Source organism: Salmo salar, chromosome 15 (assembly GCF_965601325.2).
Source record: "Salmo salar chromosome 15, fSalSal1, whole genome shotgun sequence".
NCBI classification, from domain to species: domain Eukaryota; kingdom Metazoa; phylum Chordata; class Actinopteri; order Salmoniformes; family Salmonidae; genus Salmo; species Salmo salar.
Window position 1 is genome coordinate 7,811,318 of NC_138305.1, and position 19,553 is coordinate 7,830,870.

Consider the following 19,553-nt stretch of genomic DNA (forward strand, 5'->3'; position numbering starts at 1 on the left):
AATCTGTTGTTATGGCCCTGAACAAGGCATTTAACCCACTGTTCCTAGGCCGTTATTGAAAATAAGAATTTGTTCTTAACTGACTTGCCTAGTTAAATAAAGGTAAAATTCAAAAATGTAGTAAAACACTCAGACGAGTTCTCTGAATTGCAGTAGCCAGAGTGAATTTATGAATGCACCCAAGGTGTAGCCTGCTTCCATATGGGAAAAAACGGGGCACACTATTAAGCAGATTTTACAGACAATAGTTAAAACCAAAATATTGTGGACGCTATACTATGAGTGCTCTTTACAAGTTTTTGATTTCAGTGTGACATCAAAAAGTCGATACAATTAAAACTAAATCTGTTTTGTCTTTGCACTGCACCACCCAAAAAATACCCACCATTTTAGAACTATTAACTGTACTTAGAATACTGCCATATTTAGAATTTGGAACTTATTGATCATCAGCTGCTATATCCAACACAAAATCTAAGTGTGTATACTGTTCCTACTTCACTTATTTGGTAGGACATTGGCATTGTATATCATAGTCACACATATACCATATGGCCTATTTATGTGTTTTATTAAATTGATAGAAACAATACATTTGGAAGCAACATCTAATTTGTATATACACATTCACATAATATAATAAATTAACAAGAAATCACACTATCAACCCAGCCTCTCTCAACCCAGCCCCTGTTACAAGTTAGTAATTTTGAAATGATTAAGAGCCAATCAGAGCATCCTTTGTTGACTGAGTCAGCAACCAGTACATTCAAAGTTTCCTGAAACATGTGAAGAATGCAATCCATAGAAGCAATAATCATTTGGACTCCAAAGTTACTGATATAAATAAATAAAAATACATTCTCACCACCAATATGCTGTATATGTTGATGTATTACAGACCATTTCAAGAGCATGAGAATATTACCTAATATTACAGATCCCCCCAAAAATCACAACTACGGTAGAGTAGCCAGACAATGTTTCCACAACTAAAGCCAATTTACTAAATAATCGATTGCTATTTCATTGCAGTTCACCCAACATTATTAGGCTCTGCTAGTCTACTCTGTTTTTTAAAATCACCCTGGAATAGGTATGTTTACAATCAACTGAATACAATTAATATACAAATATCTCAAAACAGCAGATATAACTAATGTATACATCTAAATCATTTCAGTTGCAAAGAGGAACCAGACAAGTATGTCCATTTTCACCATTTTTATTTGCTAACAGGCATCAAGTATAAATGATGCTTTTATAACATTATTCTCAATGCTGATGCCCCTTTGACCAATTAGAAAAAGACAACATTTATTTTCATTCGCTGCTGTCAAAAGAAAACCCTGCGACTCTATTTTTGCCCAACATTTTTACATTAATTGAAAGTAGTCCCTTTACAGTATGTACTCAATTAGCTTCTGAAGTTTTGTTGATTGTATGATCATCAATGGTACAGCTGTTTTTTTCCATTTCCTGAAAAGTTAACGTTTTGGAGATACAAGGTTTACTTACTGTACATCAGCGACGATTTGTCAGTTTGAATGATATCAACAGTCTTCACATATTTCATTTGTCAATTTTGAGATGAAATCTTTTGCGATATGTGATGATAGTATAACAGGCCAGAGCTCTTGAGAGTACAGCTGTGGTCTGTGACAATGGGCATATCATTTTCAGTGCTCTGAATCCCAAATTTGACAGCACTAAAAATGTCCATCTTTTAAAATAGTCTGTATGTTGATTAATTGCAGGCAAAATTATTGTGGGACAGTTATTCAGCCCTTGTTGGTTACATCACAATGTCAACCACTCTGATCCCAGAGGCTACTAATCTTGTTATTGGCCAGTCCAAGACGCTTGACTTTTTCCCGCAAGGCTTCACGTTTCCGGCCAATCTCCGATTCTTCCTTCAGCATCTCGTCCAAGTCTTCTCTGTTCAGCAGGCCCAACATCTCACTGGACAGGATCCTGGCTGACTCCTTCAGGATGAAGTAATGGATCAGCATGGGCACCTGGTCCGCCAGTCGCTGCACCACGATCTGAGAGAGAGAGATGGAAGTGGAGAGGCAGGAGAGGAGAGGCGGGAGAGGAGAGGCAGGAGAGGAGAGGCGAGGCGGGAGAGGAGAGAGGGAGAGGTGTGGCGGAAGAGAGAGGTGAGGTGGGAGAGAGAGAGTACAGGGTGAGGACTAACGAATAGATGTAAACATTGGTTTCGTCAAAGCTAGCGTGTGAACATCAAAGCTAGTAAGCGATCTAGTTGTTATGGGTTAGTTAGTGGGGGTTAATTAGCGACTTAGAGTCAGCTATTTTAGCCACTACGGTTAGTAGAGTTAAAGGGATTGGCTTAGATTAACAGCACGCTGGGATTCGTACTGCTGCCACCCTAACCTCCTCCCCATCATCTTTTCTTTCAAAATACAGTTTCTCCTCACTGGCGCTAGAGAGTGCTGCATGATTTTCCTCCTTGCACAACTCCTCCTGCGCTCTCTATTCTACACATAGCTACTGTACTTTGGATCTCCATGTTGGTACCTCAAAGTCTGAATTGAGGAGTTCAGGGTACTTGCTCCTGGTGTCATAAACTGAGCAGTCAGTTTTCCCTGGGGTTGCCTTCTGTTACAAAATTCCTTTTATGTTCATGAACCCCAAGACATGAATTGTTGCTCTACCAACAATTATGCTGTCCTTAATTGGTCTTAATACCTAGACGTGAGTAGCTGATCTACGAACAGTGACATTGTCCTCTCAGATCACGACACCATAGGCATGAATAGTTGCCATATGAAAAACAGTTACAATGTCTCATGTTGGTACCTCAAAGTCTGAATTGACGAGTTCAGGGTACTTGCTCCTGGTGTCATAAGCTGAGCAGTCAGTTTTCCCTGGGGTGAAAAAAAAAAAGTTATGAAATGAAATGTATGCATTCACTACTGTAAGTCGCTCTGGATAAGAGCGTCTGCTAAATTACTAAAATGTAAAATGTAAATGGATGGGATGTGGAAGTGTTCTATCTAACTGCGCTCCTAAGCAAATAACTACCTCCATTCCAAACTAGAATGCATAAGGGACAGATGATTAGAAGTTGGCCTAACTTGGATGTGGTTGACCAGGGTTTGGGTGAGTCTAGCGGCTAGGCACTTGGTGCTTACCCTTTCTTCATCCAGGAGGGAGCTATACATTGAAAGAGAGAGAGACAAGATACAGTAGAAGAACATACGTTGCAAACTGAGTGTCAAGAAACAAGTAAACAGTTCACCTGAATTCGTCGTGATTTTCGAAGAAGTCCCTCTCCTCCTCAATTGCATCATTTATGGTGACACCATCATTAATTTGTTTCTGACCACGACATTTCTCAATGATGTAGCCCATATTGAGAGGGATGATTTTATTGCGAACAATGTCCAACACATCCTTCTCTGTTCCCCTGTCAATCAGGTCTGGCTTCGTCAGAATGGCTGTAAGACAAAAAGACACAAATAAAAAAACGTTACTCTTAGAGCACACCAACAACACATTGAAGACATTTGAGAGCAAATAAACCTTTCCTGTAGTATGTTGTTGTTGTTATTATTTAGTCTACTTTATATGATTTCTTTACCTAAAGTTCTTGTGCCTTCATGGTCCACTTCTTTGGCCATTTTCAGAGCTTCTGTTGTTGCTATGTCAACATTGCATGGCACCACCACCAAGTTAATGTTTTTTTGTTTTGATTTTCAGAATGAGACGTTTAATCTAGAGAAAAGCCAGAAGAGCATGACTGGTGTGGTTTTGTTTTTATCAATCTTAGTAATGTTACTTTTTTGGATGTTTAATGTGACAGATGTTTGGTATTGATATGCCGAGATCACACTACTTGAATCGAAAAGATTGGCTAGAATCCAAAAGTTATCAAAATCAAGACTTACTTGGGCTCATGTCTTCTGGTTGTCCTTGTACAGGTACCCTGGTGATCCCAGGTAAGTCTATCAGACTCAGGTCACACACTGAAGAGGACATGATCTTCAAACTGATCAGTTCATCACATATCCCCACTCCCTCTCCAGCTAACTCGTTCTGGGCTGTTAAATCAAATTGAAGAAATATAGATGTACACCAGAACCTCAACGGTACAGTCAGTTATGGATTGACCAGTGATAAGAGAATTATCTAATAAAGGTAAATTAATCAATAGTCCATTATTAATTAGTAGTTATGTAGCATGTATAATGAATAGTTAAAGTACTGAACGTTAGTCCCATAAAGGTCTAGTAGAGGCTGGAGAGGGAGATAAATGTGTGTGTGTGTGTATTAATGGACCTAAGAGGACTGTAGACATTTGTTCTACCTGACCTAGCAACTTTGAGAGGCTTTGGAGGCAAATATGTGAGTAGCCTTCAAGGTTCTCCTAATCTCGGGGGAAAGCACAGGCAGCGCTGGATAGTGATTAACAGTGGTGGGAAGTCAAGGGAGAGATACTGTTCACCTACTGTTTGTGTGTATGCGTAGGTTATCTACTGTTGGTGTGGAGGTGTGTGCGTAAGCAGAGAGAGAGGATAAAATGAAGTTCTTTGTGTATGTTGGGCAGAACTTTCTCTGAATAAACTGTACAGACCTTTTGCAGAAAGCTGAGTCCTTGCCTAATTATTAACCCATTGTCTTACAAACCTTGGGAATTAGTCAAGGCTTATTGATTGTTAATTATTATCATTAGGATAGAAAATTCTTATGACAACCAGTCAAACGAGCAGGCAATATCGAACTGGGACTATTTTTCTAACCCCCCCCCCAAAAAAAGCATAATTACTGTCGTCTACAGACCAATGTAAATGTTGTTTACATGTACTAAACACATTGGATATGTTCAAGATCTGGCTAAATGATCAGAAAATGCATGTAAATATGCAAAACATCGTTTCTACAAGACTTTATGCTATTTTTAAATAGATTACACAAATAGTAACATTTAATCTAACCTTCTTTTATGCAAAACATCGTTTCTACAAGAGTTTATGCTATTTTTAAATAGATTACACAAATAGTAACATTTAAATCTAACCTTCTTTAACGTGTCCCGCTACTTCTGAGAGGTCACCAATATTAATACGTTTGTCTCTGTATGAGATGGCAGCCTTCCACGCCACTCCGCTGACATAACAGAGTCTGAGTTCCAGTGGACACCTGGTGACAATACCTGGAAATTAACATGAAATTACAATACAACCAACGCTATACAAAAAGGTTTTTTTCTGGTGAGCATTGATCTGTTCAGGGGCGGACTGAGACAATAATTCAGGCCGGGAATTTGACTCCATCCCAAGCCACCCTTTTCATGCAAACAACCAGAATGCTAATTTTGTAGGCTAACCTTATTTGTTGATGTAACGGGTACCAAACTGGTTATAAATTTGGCCACTATGTTCATCTGGGAAGAAAGTTATCCACATTACAAAATACAAACATTTGGGACTGACCAACAAGTAGCCTATCTGAACACTGAGTTTTCAAGGTTATGTATGGCTATTGTCACAACGTCCACAGAAGGTGGCGCTCCTCCCCGGTCGGGCGGCACTCGGTGGTCGTCGTCGCCGGCCTACTAGCTGCCACCGATCGATGTTTCAGTGTCTGTTGGTTATGTCTGTATTTGTACGCACCTGTTCCTTGTTAGTAATTAGTGGGGGTGTATTTAGTTTGTCGGTTTGTTGTTTGGGATTTGTGCGGGATTGTTTTCATGTAATGTTGTACGTAGTCAGGATTGTTTTTTGTATTGTTCGGTTTTCACGACGTATTTTGGATAGGCATTAGGGTTGTGACCCTAACCCTGCCTTGTCGTTGTGATTCCTTTGGACTTTATTAAATACGTCTCTTATACGGATCTCAGTCTCCTGCGTTTGACTCACCCGTCTCCTGCTACTTTTAACAACTTGACAGCTATAGGTGCATCCTCAAAGTCACTAGGAATACACCAATCATAGCACATACAAATGTACAAGGCTAGACACACAAAACAATTAGCCTACACTTTTTAAAAAGAGAATGAGATATACAGAGTTAGCTCATGTTCAAATGATTATCCTTCTATTCAAGCATCAAACATATCAAAAGTATTTAAAAAAACTTCACACATTCACTGAACATAAGCTACAACAATGTAAGTAAGTATAATACAAATGTCGAAAAAGCACTCCTCTACAAAGAAATGTAGATTACAATGTTCCCTCACTGGTGTCCATAAACCCAACAGCACACAATAAAACACATCTAAACACTGAGTCAATGAAATTGAACATTGGCTACAAAACTGCAAGTATAATATGAAAGTCCCAAAAAACATGCCTGTGTACAAAAGCGTTAACTCATAGCAAATGTTCTTTCACCCTTGTCAGCCTGTTAAAGGAAGAGTCATAGCATAGCTCCTTCAGAGTAACCAGGAAGTAATTATCACTAGTAACAATATAAGCTCAAAACACTTGCCATGATTGTCGGCCATGTTTTCCAAGTTATATACAGCTTCATGTCTGTGTCCTCTGTAGCTGAGCTCACATTTACCAATAACTTTAACTACATCAATCACACGTTCCATGACCTGTTTCCTCTTTCTGACCTGGTCTCGTTGAACTGACATTATCACTCAGAAGGGTACAGATGTCTGCTCTGCTGGCTCTGAGGAAAAAGGCTTCTGCACTTTCTCTATGGGTCTTGTTTCTCTCATGTTCCTGTACTCTCTGATTGGCATGTTTCCAGGCCTGTAGGCCACTATCACTGGCTGAAGATTTTGTCAATGACAAATCAAATCAAATTTTATTGGTCACATTGTCACGCCCTGACCTGAGAGAAAGACGGTTTATTTCTCTATTTTGTTATGTCAGGGTGTGGGGTGGGCATTCTATGTTTTGTATTTCTTTGTTTTGGGCCGAGTATGGTTCCTAATCAGAGGCAGCTGTCTATCGTTGTCTCTGATTAGGAATCATACTTAGGCAGCCTTTTCCCACCTGTGTTTGTGGGTAGTTGTTATCTGTTTAGTTTTCTGTACCTGACAGCAGGGGCGGAAATCCCGGGGGGGACAGGGGGGACACGACCCCCCCATCCTTGGAAAAATATGATTTGTCCCCCTCAATATATCACTGAAACATAACTATGTAATTTAAATAATATTAATAATACGCAATGAAAGCAATTGTGCTGATTATAGACACTTAATAGCGCGTTTTTAAGTTTCAAAAGATTGCGACCCCCCCCACCCTTTGCCTCACAATGTTTTGATCCACTGCCAGTTCCTTAGTTGGCAAGGTAACAGAGGGGTCTTATCTACTGTCTGAAAGGCACTCAATGAACGTAACTGAAGTGAGGTTAATCCAGTCAATCGCGCACACACACTAGCTGAATATGCAGAGCTAGCGCGCAAATATTAACTATTAAGCTAGCTAGTACCTATTCCATTTATGTGGCCTCGTCAAAGATGGAATCTTTGCTATCGTCAATTTATTCCAAGATCAGCATGCAGATGATGTAAGTTAGTGCTTCAAAGTCCCTGCGATAAGGTTAGCGATAAACTGAAGTCCAAACTGAACAGAACTACACTCTCTTCTACCATTGTCTTAAATATATTTAATGGTCTCGTTGCAAAAGCTAAATTGTTTAGGGAACTTTTATTTATTTATTTTATTTCACCTTTATTTAACCCGGGTAGCAAAGATTATAGCAAACACCACTGAAACGGAATTGGTGCTCGCTAGCTTTGCAAATTCAGCTATTGTTGGAAGCCAGCCAATATGAAACAAACTATTAAAATTACAAAAGGTTGCAGCATATGTTGTGTAAATGGTGAACTCATACAGCTGTCAACTCTTGTCATTTTAATCCGTTTCACATTTGCTAGCTACCTTTTAGATCGAAGCCCAAATAGAATGATAAAAGATAAGATGATAGAAGCCCATCTCCTACTGTAAATAACCTACACACGGTGTGTGTGTGTAGCCAGCCAGCCAGCCAGGTAGAAAAATGGCAGAAAAATAAAAGACGGACATCAGAGTATTTTTCAGTACACCAAAACGCAAAGTAAGAACCCTAGTAGCCTAATATCTCAAAGACTAGTTGATAAAATGTTCATAAGAAAGAAATGAAATTCTAATGGAAATGTTTCACAATGATGTCATTAGGCAGAGCAGGCAACAGATGGCACACAGACAGCAGAGTTGGGGACAGATATGCAGGGACAGACTGGCAGAGACAGGGAGTCTCTGGTAAGTTTGTTGAGTCTTTGTTTGGCAACATTATGAAAGGGTCTCCATTTTTTTGACTTGTAAAATAGGAACATAATTGGAAAATGCCATGGATACCCCCACTCTCAACTTAAACTGGTGACTGAACTAAGATTTGTTAAAGGCAATGGTATTGCTGTTGTGATTAGTTGTGTAGTTTTGGGTACCGGTAGTTAGGAGTACGGCAAACACCTTATTTCTTTGGTTCCTCAATATACATTTACCATATTACAATGTAGGCTATGTGTTACAGCACTACTTTTGGTGTCCGCCTCTGGATATCATAAGGTGAATGCACCATTTTGTAAGTCGCTCTGGATAAGAGCGTCTGCTAAATGACTTAAATGTAAATGTAAATACATGAGATGAGTAATGTAGGGTATGAAAACATTATATGAAGTGGCATTGATTAAAGTGGCTAGAGATACATTTATTACATACATTTTTCCATTATTAAAGTGGCTAGAGTTGAGTCAGTATGTCGGCATCAGCCACTCAACGTTAGTGATGGCTGTTTAACAGTCTGATGGCCTTGAGATAGAAGCTGTTTTTCAGTCTCTCGGTCCCAGCTTTGATGCACCTGTACTGACCTTGCCTTCTGGATGATAGCGGGGTGAACAGGCAGTGGCTCGGGTGGTTGTTGTCCTTGATGATCTTTTTGGCCTTCCTGTGACATCGGGTGGTGTAGGTGTACTGGAGGGCAGGTAGTTTGCCCCCGGTGAGGAGTTGTGCAGACCTTACTACCCTCTGGAGAGCCTTACGGTTATGGGCGGAGCAGTTGCCGTACCAGGCGGTGATACAGCCCGACAGGATGCTCTCGATTGTGCATCTGTAAAAGTTTGTGAGTGTTTTTGGTGACAAGCCGAATTTCTTCAGCCTCCTGAGGTTGAAGAGGCGCTGCTGCGCCTTCTTCACCACTCTGTCTGTGTGGGTGGACCATTTCAGTTTGTCCGTGATGTGTACACCGAGGAACTTAAAACTTTCCACCTTCTCCACTACTGTCCCGTTGATGTGGATAGGGGGCTGCTCCCTCTGCTGTTTCCTGAAGTCCACGATCATCTCCTTTGTTTTGTTGACGTTGAGTGTGAGGTTATTTTCCTGACACCACACTCCGAGGGCCCTCATCTCCTCCCTGTAGGCCGTCTCGTTGTTGTTGGTAATCAAGCCCACTACTGTAGTGTCGTCTGCAAACTTGATGATTGAGTTGGAGGCGTGCGTGGCCACGCAGTCATGGGTGAACAGGGAGTACAGGATAGGGCTGAGAACGCACCCTTGTGGGGCCCCAGTGTTGAGGATCAGCGGGGTGGAGATATTGTTATCTACCCTCACCACCTGGGGGCGGCCCGTCTGGAAGTTCAGGACCAAGTTGCACAGGGCGGGGTCGAGACCCAGGGTCTCGAGCTTAGTGACGAGTCTGGAGGATACTATGGTGTTAAATGCTGAGCTGTAATCGATGAACAGCATTCTTACATAGGTATTCCTCTTGTCCAGATGGGTTAGGGCAGTGTGCAGTGTGATGGCGATTGCGTCGTCAGTGGACCTATTGGGGCGGTAAGCTAATTGGAGTGGGTCTAGGGTGTCATGTAGGGTTGAGGTGATATGGTCCTTGACTGGTCTCTCAAAGCACTCCATGATGACGGAAGTCGTTTATGTCGTTATTTTGCAGCCTCTGTGGCAAGGGCCTTTCTCTTTTTTATATTCTCTCCCTCTCTGCTCTCTGTTATCCGTAGAGAAGCAGGTAGACGGTTGCTATGTGCGTCGCGGAGAGGCCTGATGTGATTTTTGGCATGGGGACACTGCAGCGAGAGAGTGAGAGTCGCGCCTGATGCGTGGATTCTCCAACTCATTCCTGCTTGTTATATTATCGCTGGTCAAGAAAATGAACATTCACTCAAGTAATGGAACAGTTCTGATTGAGAACTGGATTGCTATATAGCCTATATAACACACACACATATATATATATATATATATATATATATATATATATATATATATATATATATATATATATATATATATACACTGCTCAAAAAAATAAAGGGAACACTTAAACAACACAATGTAACTCCAAGTCTATCACACTTCTGTGAAATCAAACTGTCCACTTAGGAAGCAACACTGATTGACAATAAATGTCACATGCTGTTGTGCAAATGGAATAGACAACAGGTGGAAATTATAGGCAATTAGCAAGACACCCCCAATAAAGGAGTGGTTCTGGAGGTGGTGACCACAGACCACTTCTCAGTTCCTATGCTTCCTGGCTGATGTTTTGGTCACTTTTGAATGCTGGCGTTGCTTTCACTCTAGTGGTAGCATGAGACGGCGTCTACAACCCACACAAGTGGCTCAGGTAGTGCAGCTCATCCAGGATGGCACATCAATGCGAGCTGTGGCAAGAAGGTTTGCTGTGTCAGTCAACGTAGTGTCCAGAGCATGGAGGCGCTACCAGGAGACAGGCCAGTACATCAGGAGACGTGGAGGAGGCCGTAGGAGGGCAACAACCCAGCAGCAGGACCTCTGCTGCTGGGTGCAAGGAGGAGCAGGACCTCTGCCTTTGTGCAAGGAGGAGCAGGAGGAGCACTGCCAGAGCCCTGCAAAATTACCTCCAGCAGGCCACAAATGTGCATGTGTCTGCTCAAACGGTCAGAAACAGACTCCATGAGGGTGGTATGAGGGCCCGACGTCCACAGGTGGGGGTTGTGCTTACAGCCCAACACTGTGCAGGACGTTTGGCATTTGCCAGAGAACACCAAGATTGGCAAATTCGCCACTGGCGCCCTGTGCTCTTCACAGATGAAAGCAGGTTCACACTGAGCACATGACAGACGTGACAGAGTCTGGAGACGCCGTGGAGAACGTTCTGCTGCCTACAACATCCTCCAGCATGACCGGTTTGGCGGTGGGTCAGTCATGGTGTGGGGTGGCATTTCTTTGGGGGGCCGCACAGCCCTCCATGTGCTCGCCAGAGGTAGCCTGACTGCCATTAGGTACCGAGATGAGATCCTCAGACCCCTTATGTGACCATATGCTGGTGCGGTTGGCCCTGGGTTCCTCCTAATGCAAGACAATGCTAGACCTCATGTGGCTGGAGTGTGTCTGCAGTTCCTGCAAGAGCAAGGCATTGATGCTTTAGACTGGCCCGCCCGTTCCACAGATCTGAATCCAATTGAGCACATCTGGGACATCATGTCTCTCTCCATCCACCAACGCCACGTTGCACCACAGACTGACCAGGAGTTGGCGGATGCTTTAGTCCAGGTCTGGGAGGAGATCCCTCAGGAGACCATCCGCCACCTCATCAGGAGCATGCCCAGGCGTTGTAGGGAGGTCATACAGGCACGTGGAGGCCACACACACTACTGAGCCTCATTTTGACTTGTTTTAAGGACATTACATCAAAGTTGGATCAGCCTGTAGTGTGGTTTTCCACTTTAATTTTGAGTGTGACTCCAAATCCAGACCTCCATGGGTTGATAAATTGGATTTCCATTGATTATTTTTGTGTGATTTTGTTGTCAGCACATTCAACTATGTAAAGAAAAAAGTATTTAATAAGATTATTTCTTTCATTCAGATCTAGGATGTGTTGTTTAAGTGTTCCCTTTATTTTTTTGAGCAGTATATATATATCAAGATAGCATCGCTATATAGCCTATAGTTCCATAATAACATTGGGCGCCATGGAACAGAGTATCTTACCATTCCCCCTGGGTAGTGCCACTCCGGATAGGGCCTCAAGCACAGAGCTCTTTCCTGAACTCTGCTCTCTCACCACAGCAATGGCTGGCAGTGGAAGGTCCTGATCTATTCCAATGGATCTCAGGTAGTCTATTAAGTCAATGTAGGGCCTGACCCGCTCGGCCATCTGGTCCTGGAATTGCCCACTTGTTGGTTCACTGGAAAAGCATTAAAGCAATGAAATGTGCTTCTACATCTGCATTGCTTGTTCGATTGTTTTGGGGTTTTAATGCTGGGTTTCTGTATAAGCACTTTGTGACATCGGTTAATGTCAAAAGGGCTTTATAAATACATTTGATTGATTGATTGATTGATTGATTGATTGATTGATTGATTGATTGATTGAAATGATGAATGATTCGTTTAAATGACCAATGTGTGGCTAAATAGATGTTCCACTAATTGGAACATACAGTGCACAAAGGAACTATAACATGGTCTATTAGTTACACTTTCACACTGTTTTCTTAATAAATGCATAAAAAATGATCATGGACTAAAGGTTGAATCCTTTGCCATATGCAGGTATTCAAAAATTCAGTTGACGTATTATTGCATGAAAAAAATGTAGTTACTCATGCAGATTATTTTTTTTTTATTTTAAATGAGAGTTTTCAGAATATGTTGTGAGTGTTGTGAGCAATACAGTGTTTCTGTGCATTGTTACGGTGCCTAAAGAAGTTAGAAATGGAGCTCGTGTGTAAAAATCACAACCTGCAATAACGTTACACCACCCTGATCCTTCCTCATGATTTGATTATTTATCATTTCCTTGTTTATTAACCTTACATTTTAGTCATTTAGCAGACGCTCTTATCCAGAGCGACTTACTTTTTATTTTATTTATTTATTTATTTTTATTTCACCTTTATTTAACCAGGTAGGCAAGTTGAGAACAAGTTCTCATTTACAATTGCGACCTGGCCAAGATAAAGCAAAGCAGTTCGACAACATACAACAACAGAGTTACACATGGAGTAAAACAAATATACAGTCAATAATACAGTAGAAAAATAAGTCTATGTACAATGTGAGCAAATGAGGTGAGATAAGGGAGGTAAAGGCAAAAAAAGTCCATGGTGGCAAAGTAAATACAATATAGCAAGTAAAACACTGGAATGGTAGATTTGTAGTAGAAGAAAGTGCAAAGGAGCAAAATAAAATAAATAAATACAGTAGGGGAAAAGGTAGTTGTTTGGGCTAAATTATAGATGGGCTATGTACAGGTGCAGTGATCTGTGAGCTGCTCTGACAGCTGGTCCTTAAAGCTAGTGAGGGAGATAAGTGATTCCAGTTTCAGAGATTTTTGTAGTTCGTTCCAGTCATTGGCAGCAGAGAACTGGAAAGAGAGACGACCAAAGGAGGAATTGGCTTTGGGGGTGACCAGAGAGATATACCTGCTGGAGCGCGTGCTACAGGTGGGTGCTGCTATGGTGACCAGTGAGCGGAGATAAGGGGGGACTTTACCTAGAAGGGTCTTGTAGATGACCTGGAGCCAGTGGGTTTGGCAACGATTATGAAGCGAAGGCCAGCCAACGAGAGCGTACAGGTCGCAGTGGTGGGTAGTATATGGGGCTTTGGTGACAAAACGGATGGCACTGTAATAGACTGCATCCAGTTTGTTGAGTAGGGTATTGGAGGCTATTTTGTAAATGACATCGCCAAAGTCGAGGATCGGTAGGATGGTCAGTTTTACGAGGGTATGTTTGGCAGCATGAGTGAGGGATGCTTTGTTGCGAAATAGGAAGCCAATTCTTGATTTAACTTTGGATTGGAGATGTTTGATGTGAGTCTGGAAGGAGAGTTTACAGTCTAACCAGACACCTAGGTATTTGTAGTTGTCCACATATTCTAAGTCAGAACCGTCCAGAGTAGTGATGCAGGACAGGCAGGCAGGTAGCGATCGGTTGAAGAGCATGCATTTAGTTTTACTTGTATTTAGGAGCAGTTGGAGGCCACGGAAGGAGAGTTGTATGGCATTGAAGCTTGTCTGGAGGGTTGTTAACACAGTGTCCAAAGAAGGGCCAGAAGTATACAGAATGGTGTCGTCTGCGTAGAGGTGGATCAGAGACTCACCAGCAGCAAGAGCGACATCATTGATGTATACAGAGAAAAGAGTTGGCCCAAGAATTGAACCCTGTGGCACCCCTATAGAGACTGCCAGAGGTCCGGACAACAGGCCCTCCGATTTGACACACTGAACTCTATCAGAGAAGTAGTTGGTGAACCAGGCGATGCAATCATTAAAGAAACCAAGGCTAATGAGTCTGCCGATGAGGACGTGGTGATTGACAGAGTCGAAAGCTTTGGCCAGGTCAATGAAAACGGCAGCACAGTATTGTTTCTTATCGATGGCGGTTACGATATCGTTTAGGACCTTTAGCGTGGCTGAGGTGCACCCATGACCAGCTCTGAAACCAGATTGCATAGCGGAGAAGGTGCGGTGGGATTCGAAATGGTAGGTAATCTGTTTGTTGACTTGGCTTTCGAAGACCTTAGAAAGGCAGGGTAGGATGGATATAGGTCTATAGCAATTTGGGTCAAGAGTGTCCCCTCCTTTGAAGAGGGGGATAACAGCAGCTGCTTTCCAATCTATGGGAATCTCAGACGACACGAAAGAGAGGTTGAACAGGCTAGTAATAGGGGTTGCAATAATTTCGGCAGATAATTTTAGAAAGAAATGGTCCAGATTGTCTAGCCCGGCTGATTTGTAGGGGTCCAGATTTTGCAGCTCTTTCAGAACATCAGCTGAATGGATTTGGGAGAAGGAGAAATGGGGAAGGCTTGGGCGAGTAGCTGTGGGGGGTGCAGTGCTGTTGACTGCAGTAGGGGTAGCCAGGTGGAAAGCATGGCCAGCCGTAGAAAAATGCTTATTGAAATTTTCAATTATAGTGGGTTTATCGGTGGTGACAGAGTTTCCTATCCTCAGTGCAGTGAGCAGTTGGGAGGAGGTGTTCTTATTCTCCATGGACTTTACAATGTCCCAGAACTTTTTTGAATTTGTGTTGCAGGAAGCAAATTTCTGCTTGAAAAAGCTAGCGTTAGCTTTTCTAACTGCCTGTGTATATTGGTTTCTAACTTCCCTGAAAAGTTGCATATCACGGGGGCTGTTTGATGCTAATGCAGAACGCCATAGGATGTTTTTGTGTTGTTTAAGGGCAGTCAGGTCTGGGGAGAACCAACCTGTTCCTGGTTCTACATTTCTTGAATAGGGCATGCTTATTTAAGATGGTGAGGAAGGCATTTAAAAAAAATAACCAGGCATCCTCTACTGACGGGATGAGGTCAATATCCTTCCAGGATACCAGGGCCAGGTCGATTAGAAAGGCTTGCTCACTGAAATGTTTCAGGGAGCGTTTGACAGTGATGAGTGGAGGTCGTTTGACTGCGGACCCATTACGGATGCAGGCAATGAGGCAGTGATCGCTGAGATCTTGGTTGAAAACAGCAGAGGTGTATTTAGAGGGCAAATTGGTTAGGATGATATCTATGAGGGTGCCAGTGTTTACGCTTTGGGGTGGTACCTGGTGAGTTCATTAACCTCTCTAGGGTAGGGGGCAGTATTTGCACGGCCGGATTAAAAAACGTACCCGATTTAATCTGGTTATTACTACTGCCCAGAAACTAGAATATGCATATAATTATTGGCTCTGGATAGAAAACACCCTAATGTTTCTAAAACTGTTTGAATGGTGTCTGAGTATAACAGAACTCATATGGCAGGCAAAAACCTGAGAAGATTCCTTACAGGAAGTGGCCTGTCTGACCATTTTTTGGGCTTCTACATTCTCTTTATTGAAAACTGAGGATCTCTGCTGTAACGTGACACTTCCTACGGCTCCCATAGGCTCTCAGAAGGCGGCAAAAACCTGAATGATGTCTTTGCAGCCCCTGGCTGAAAAACATTAGCGCATTTGGATGGTGGTCGATCAGAGGACAATGAGACTGAGGCGCGTGCACGAGGCGACACCATGTTTTTATGGTCTTTGAACGTAAACAGGGTTTCCCGGTCGGAATATTATCGCTTTTTTATGAGAAAAATAGCATAAAAATTGATTTTAAACAGCGGTTGACATGCTTCGAAGTACGGTAATGGAATATTCAGAAATGTTTTGTCACGAAACGCGTCGGGCGCGTCACCCTTCATCACCCTTCGGATAGTGTCTTGAACCCACGAACAAAACAGAGGATATTTGAACATAACTATGAATTATTTTGAACCAAACCAACATTTGTTATTGAAGTAGAAGTCCTGGGAGTGCATTCTGACGAAGAACAGCAAAGGTAATCCAATTTTTCTTATAGTAAATCTGACTTTGGTGAGGGCTAAACTTGGTGGGTGTCTAAATAGCTAGCCCGTGATGGCTGGGCTATCTACTCAGAATATTGCAAAATGTGCTTTCACCGAAAAGCTATTTTAAAATCGGACATTGCGATTGCATAAAGGAGTTCTGTATCTATAATTCTTAAAATAATTGTTATGTTTTTTGTGAACGTTTATCGTGAGTAATTTAGTAAATTCACCGGAGGTTTGCGATGGATATGCTAGTTCTGAACGTCACATGCTAATGTAAAAAGCTGGTTTTTGATATAAATATGAACTTGATTAAACAAAACATGCATGTATTGTATAACATAATGTCCTAGGATTGTCACCTGATGAAGATCATCAAAGGTTAGTGCTGCATTTAGCTGTGGTTTGGGTTTATGTGACATTATATGCTAGCTTGAAAAATGGGTGTCTGATTATTTCTGGCTGGGTACTCTGCTGACATAATCTAATGTTTTGCTTTCGTTGTAAAGCCTTTTTGAAATCGGACAGTGTGGTTAGATTAACGAGAGTCTTGTCTTTAAAATGGTGTAAAATAGTCATATGTTTGAGAAATTGAAGTAATAGCATTTCTAAGGTATTTGAATAACGCGCCACGGGATTCCACTGGCTGTTGAGTAGGTGGGACGATTTCGTCCCACCTACCCTAGAGAGGTTCATAATTTGTGTGAGATTGAGGGCGTCAAGCTTGGATTGTAGGATGGCTGGGGTGTTAAGCATGTCCCAGTTTAGGTCACCTAGTAGCACGAGCTCTGAAGATAGATGGGGGGTAATCAGTTCACATATGGTGCCCAGAGCACAGCTGGGGGCCGAGGGTGGTCTATAGCAGGCGGCAACGGTGAGAGACTTGTTTTTAGAGAGATGGATTTTTAAAAGTAGAAGTTCAAATTGTTTGGGTACAGACCTGGATAGTAGGACAGAACTCTGCAGGCTATCTCTGCAGTAGATTGCAACACCGCCCCCTTTGGCCGTTCTATCTTGTCTGAAAACGTTGTAGTTAGGGATGAAGATTTCAGAGTTTTTGGTGGACTTCCTAAGCCAGGATTCAGACACAGCTAAGACATCCGGGTTGGCAGAGTTTGCTAAAGCAGTGAATAAAACAAACTTAGGGAGGAGGCTTCTAATGTTAACATGCATGAAACCAAGGCTTTTACGGTTACAGAAGTCAACAAAAGAGAGCGCCTGGGGAGTAGGAGTGGAGCTAGGCACTGCAGGGCCTGGATTCACCTCTACATCACCAGAGGAGGAGAGAAGTATGAGGATAAGGGTACGGCTAAAAGCTATAAGAATTGGTCGTCTGTGACATCCGGAATAGAGAGAAAAAGGAGCAGGTTTCTGGGGGCGATAAAATAGCTTCATGGTATAATGTACAGACAAACGTATGGTAGGCTGTGAGTACAGTGGAGGTAAACCTAGGCATTTAGTGATGATGAGAGAGATATTGTCTCTAGAAACATAATTGAAACCAGAAGATGTCATAGCATGTGTGGGTGGAGGAACTGAGAGGTTGGATAAGGTATAATGAGCAGGGCTAGAGGCTCTACAGTGAAATAAGCCAATAAACACTAACCAGAACAGCAATGGACAAGGCATATTGACATTAAGGAGAGGCATGCTTAGCCGAGTGATCAAAGGGTCCAGTGAGAGTTAGATAGCTAGCCGAGCCATAGGTAGCAAGCTGGTAGAAGATGGAGGAGGTTTGTTTTTAGCCACCTCGTGCGATTCCGTCTGTAGATTAGTGGGGTTCTGTGTGGTAGGGGGGACCAGTCCAATTGGCAAAATAGTTAGTTATAGTGGCCCAAGAAAAGTGTCCGATAGACCTATTCAGATCGCAGCCGATAAGACAGCTAACGATTAACGATTAGTGGGCCGCAGATGGGCGATCAGGTTACGTCGCGACGGAGGGGCCAGTTGGATAACTCCCTCGGGCAGGCAACGCCGGTGGTCCAGTCGTGAAGGCCCGGTGGGGCTCCGCATCGGCAGTAAAACGGGTCCGGATAGGTGTTTTGAGGTTGAGTTTTTAGAAGAAAAAAAATATATGTAAAAAGATATGCGAAGAAAATATATATATACACGGGACACGACAAAGGATGTCTGAACTGCTACGCCATTTTGGGACGAAGAAGAAGAGTGAATGTAGTAGAGTGAATACATTGGGTTATTTTTTCGTACTGGTCCCCCGTGGGAATCGAACCCATAACCCTGGCGTTGCAAACACCATGCTCTACCAACTGAGCCATATGTGACCTGCACATCTCCCTGCCTCACATCTCCCTCTTCTCCCTCTTTCCCTCTCAACACAATATATCATCAAAGCACATTTTACATTTAGAATATGACTGTTTACTGTTGTAATTTTATGTATATGTCCAGTTCCTAAACTTAGAATTTGTATCAACAAAATCATATAAAATATTGTACACAAGAATTATTCGACAAGTGGTTTGGATTAGTTTTAAAATAATCTCACCTCATTTTTTTCATTGAATTGCCAAGGAAACAAAAAAAGTTCATAAGAGTATGTTCTCTTGGATGAAATCACTTCTATGAAAACGATATGCTCAATCACATTTATTTTGTCCTGAATACCCATAAACCTCAGAGTAGTTGGATATTGTTCCAAAGTGCTTGCACATCGTCCATTCTTTTTCCTGATGGTGATATCCTCTGAGTTGTAAAATAATCTTGGTGGCATTCTAGGACATTCTATTTACACCAGCGGTCAAACTTGCAAATTGAAGCAGTTTGGGTGTCAGGTCAATATTTAGAAGTTTGTCCCCCCTAAAAAATGTGTGCTGTCTGTTTTCTACTTCCAAAGTGATCACTAATAAGTTTACAAGAACAAAATACTTTTTAAAAACTGAATTTAAAGGGGCGTTAAGGAAAAAAATACTAAAATCTGGTTTTTAAAAAACGGCCTATCTGGCGAGTGGTAGAAGTCATAAACATCCGTTTGAGTCCCAGAATTGACTATTGGATAACTTTGGTCATGAAGTCAGCATTTTCTTTAAACGAGATTGTCTGAGATTTAAGAAATCGATGACGTCTCCACTTTCCTTGACATATTTGATGGTTGGGTTTTGATTTCAATCACGCCCACTAACACAGGATGGTAATGCCTAGGGTACAAAGCTACTTGTATTTGTAAAATTGTCAGTTTATAGATTTGGATTGGATTATACTCAAAATCAGAAAAAAACTGAAGTGTTTTGAAATGCCCAAAAATTCTCTTCTCA

The 19,553-nt window shown here is 42.0% G+C and overlaps 1 protein-coding gene across 1 annotated transcript; it reads right to left on the minus strand.

Annotated features, from left to right (window-relative positions):
- Window positions 1-1,730: 1,730 nt before the first annotated feature.
- Window positions 1,731-12,114, minus strand: LOC106570906 (interferon-induced GTP-binding protein Mx). The gene is given in 9 exon segments (XM_045695256.1): window positions 1,731-2,045; window positions 2,539-2,619; window positions 3,099-3,177; window positions 3,263-3,461; window positions 3,605-3,717; window positions 3,719-3,740; window positions 3,912-4,064; window positions 5,042-5,176; window positions 11,949-12,114. Coding segments are annotated over 9 exon segments (1,185 nt in total). The 3' UTR covers window positions 1,731-1,808.
- Between the last annotated feature and the right edge of the window lie 7,439 nt (window positions 12,115-19,553).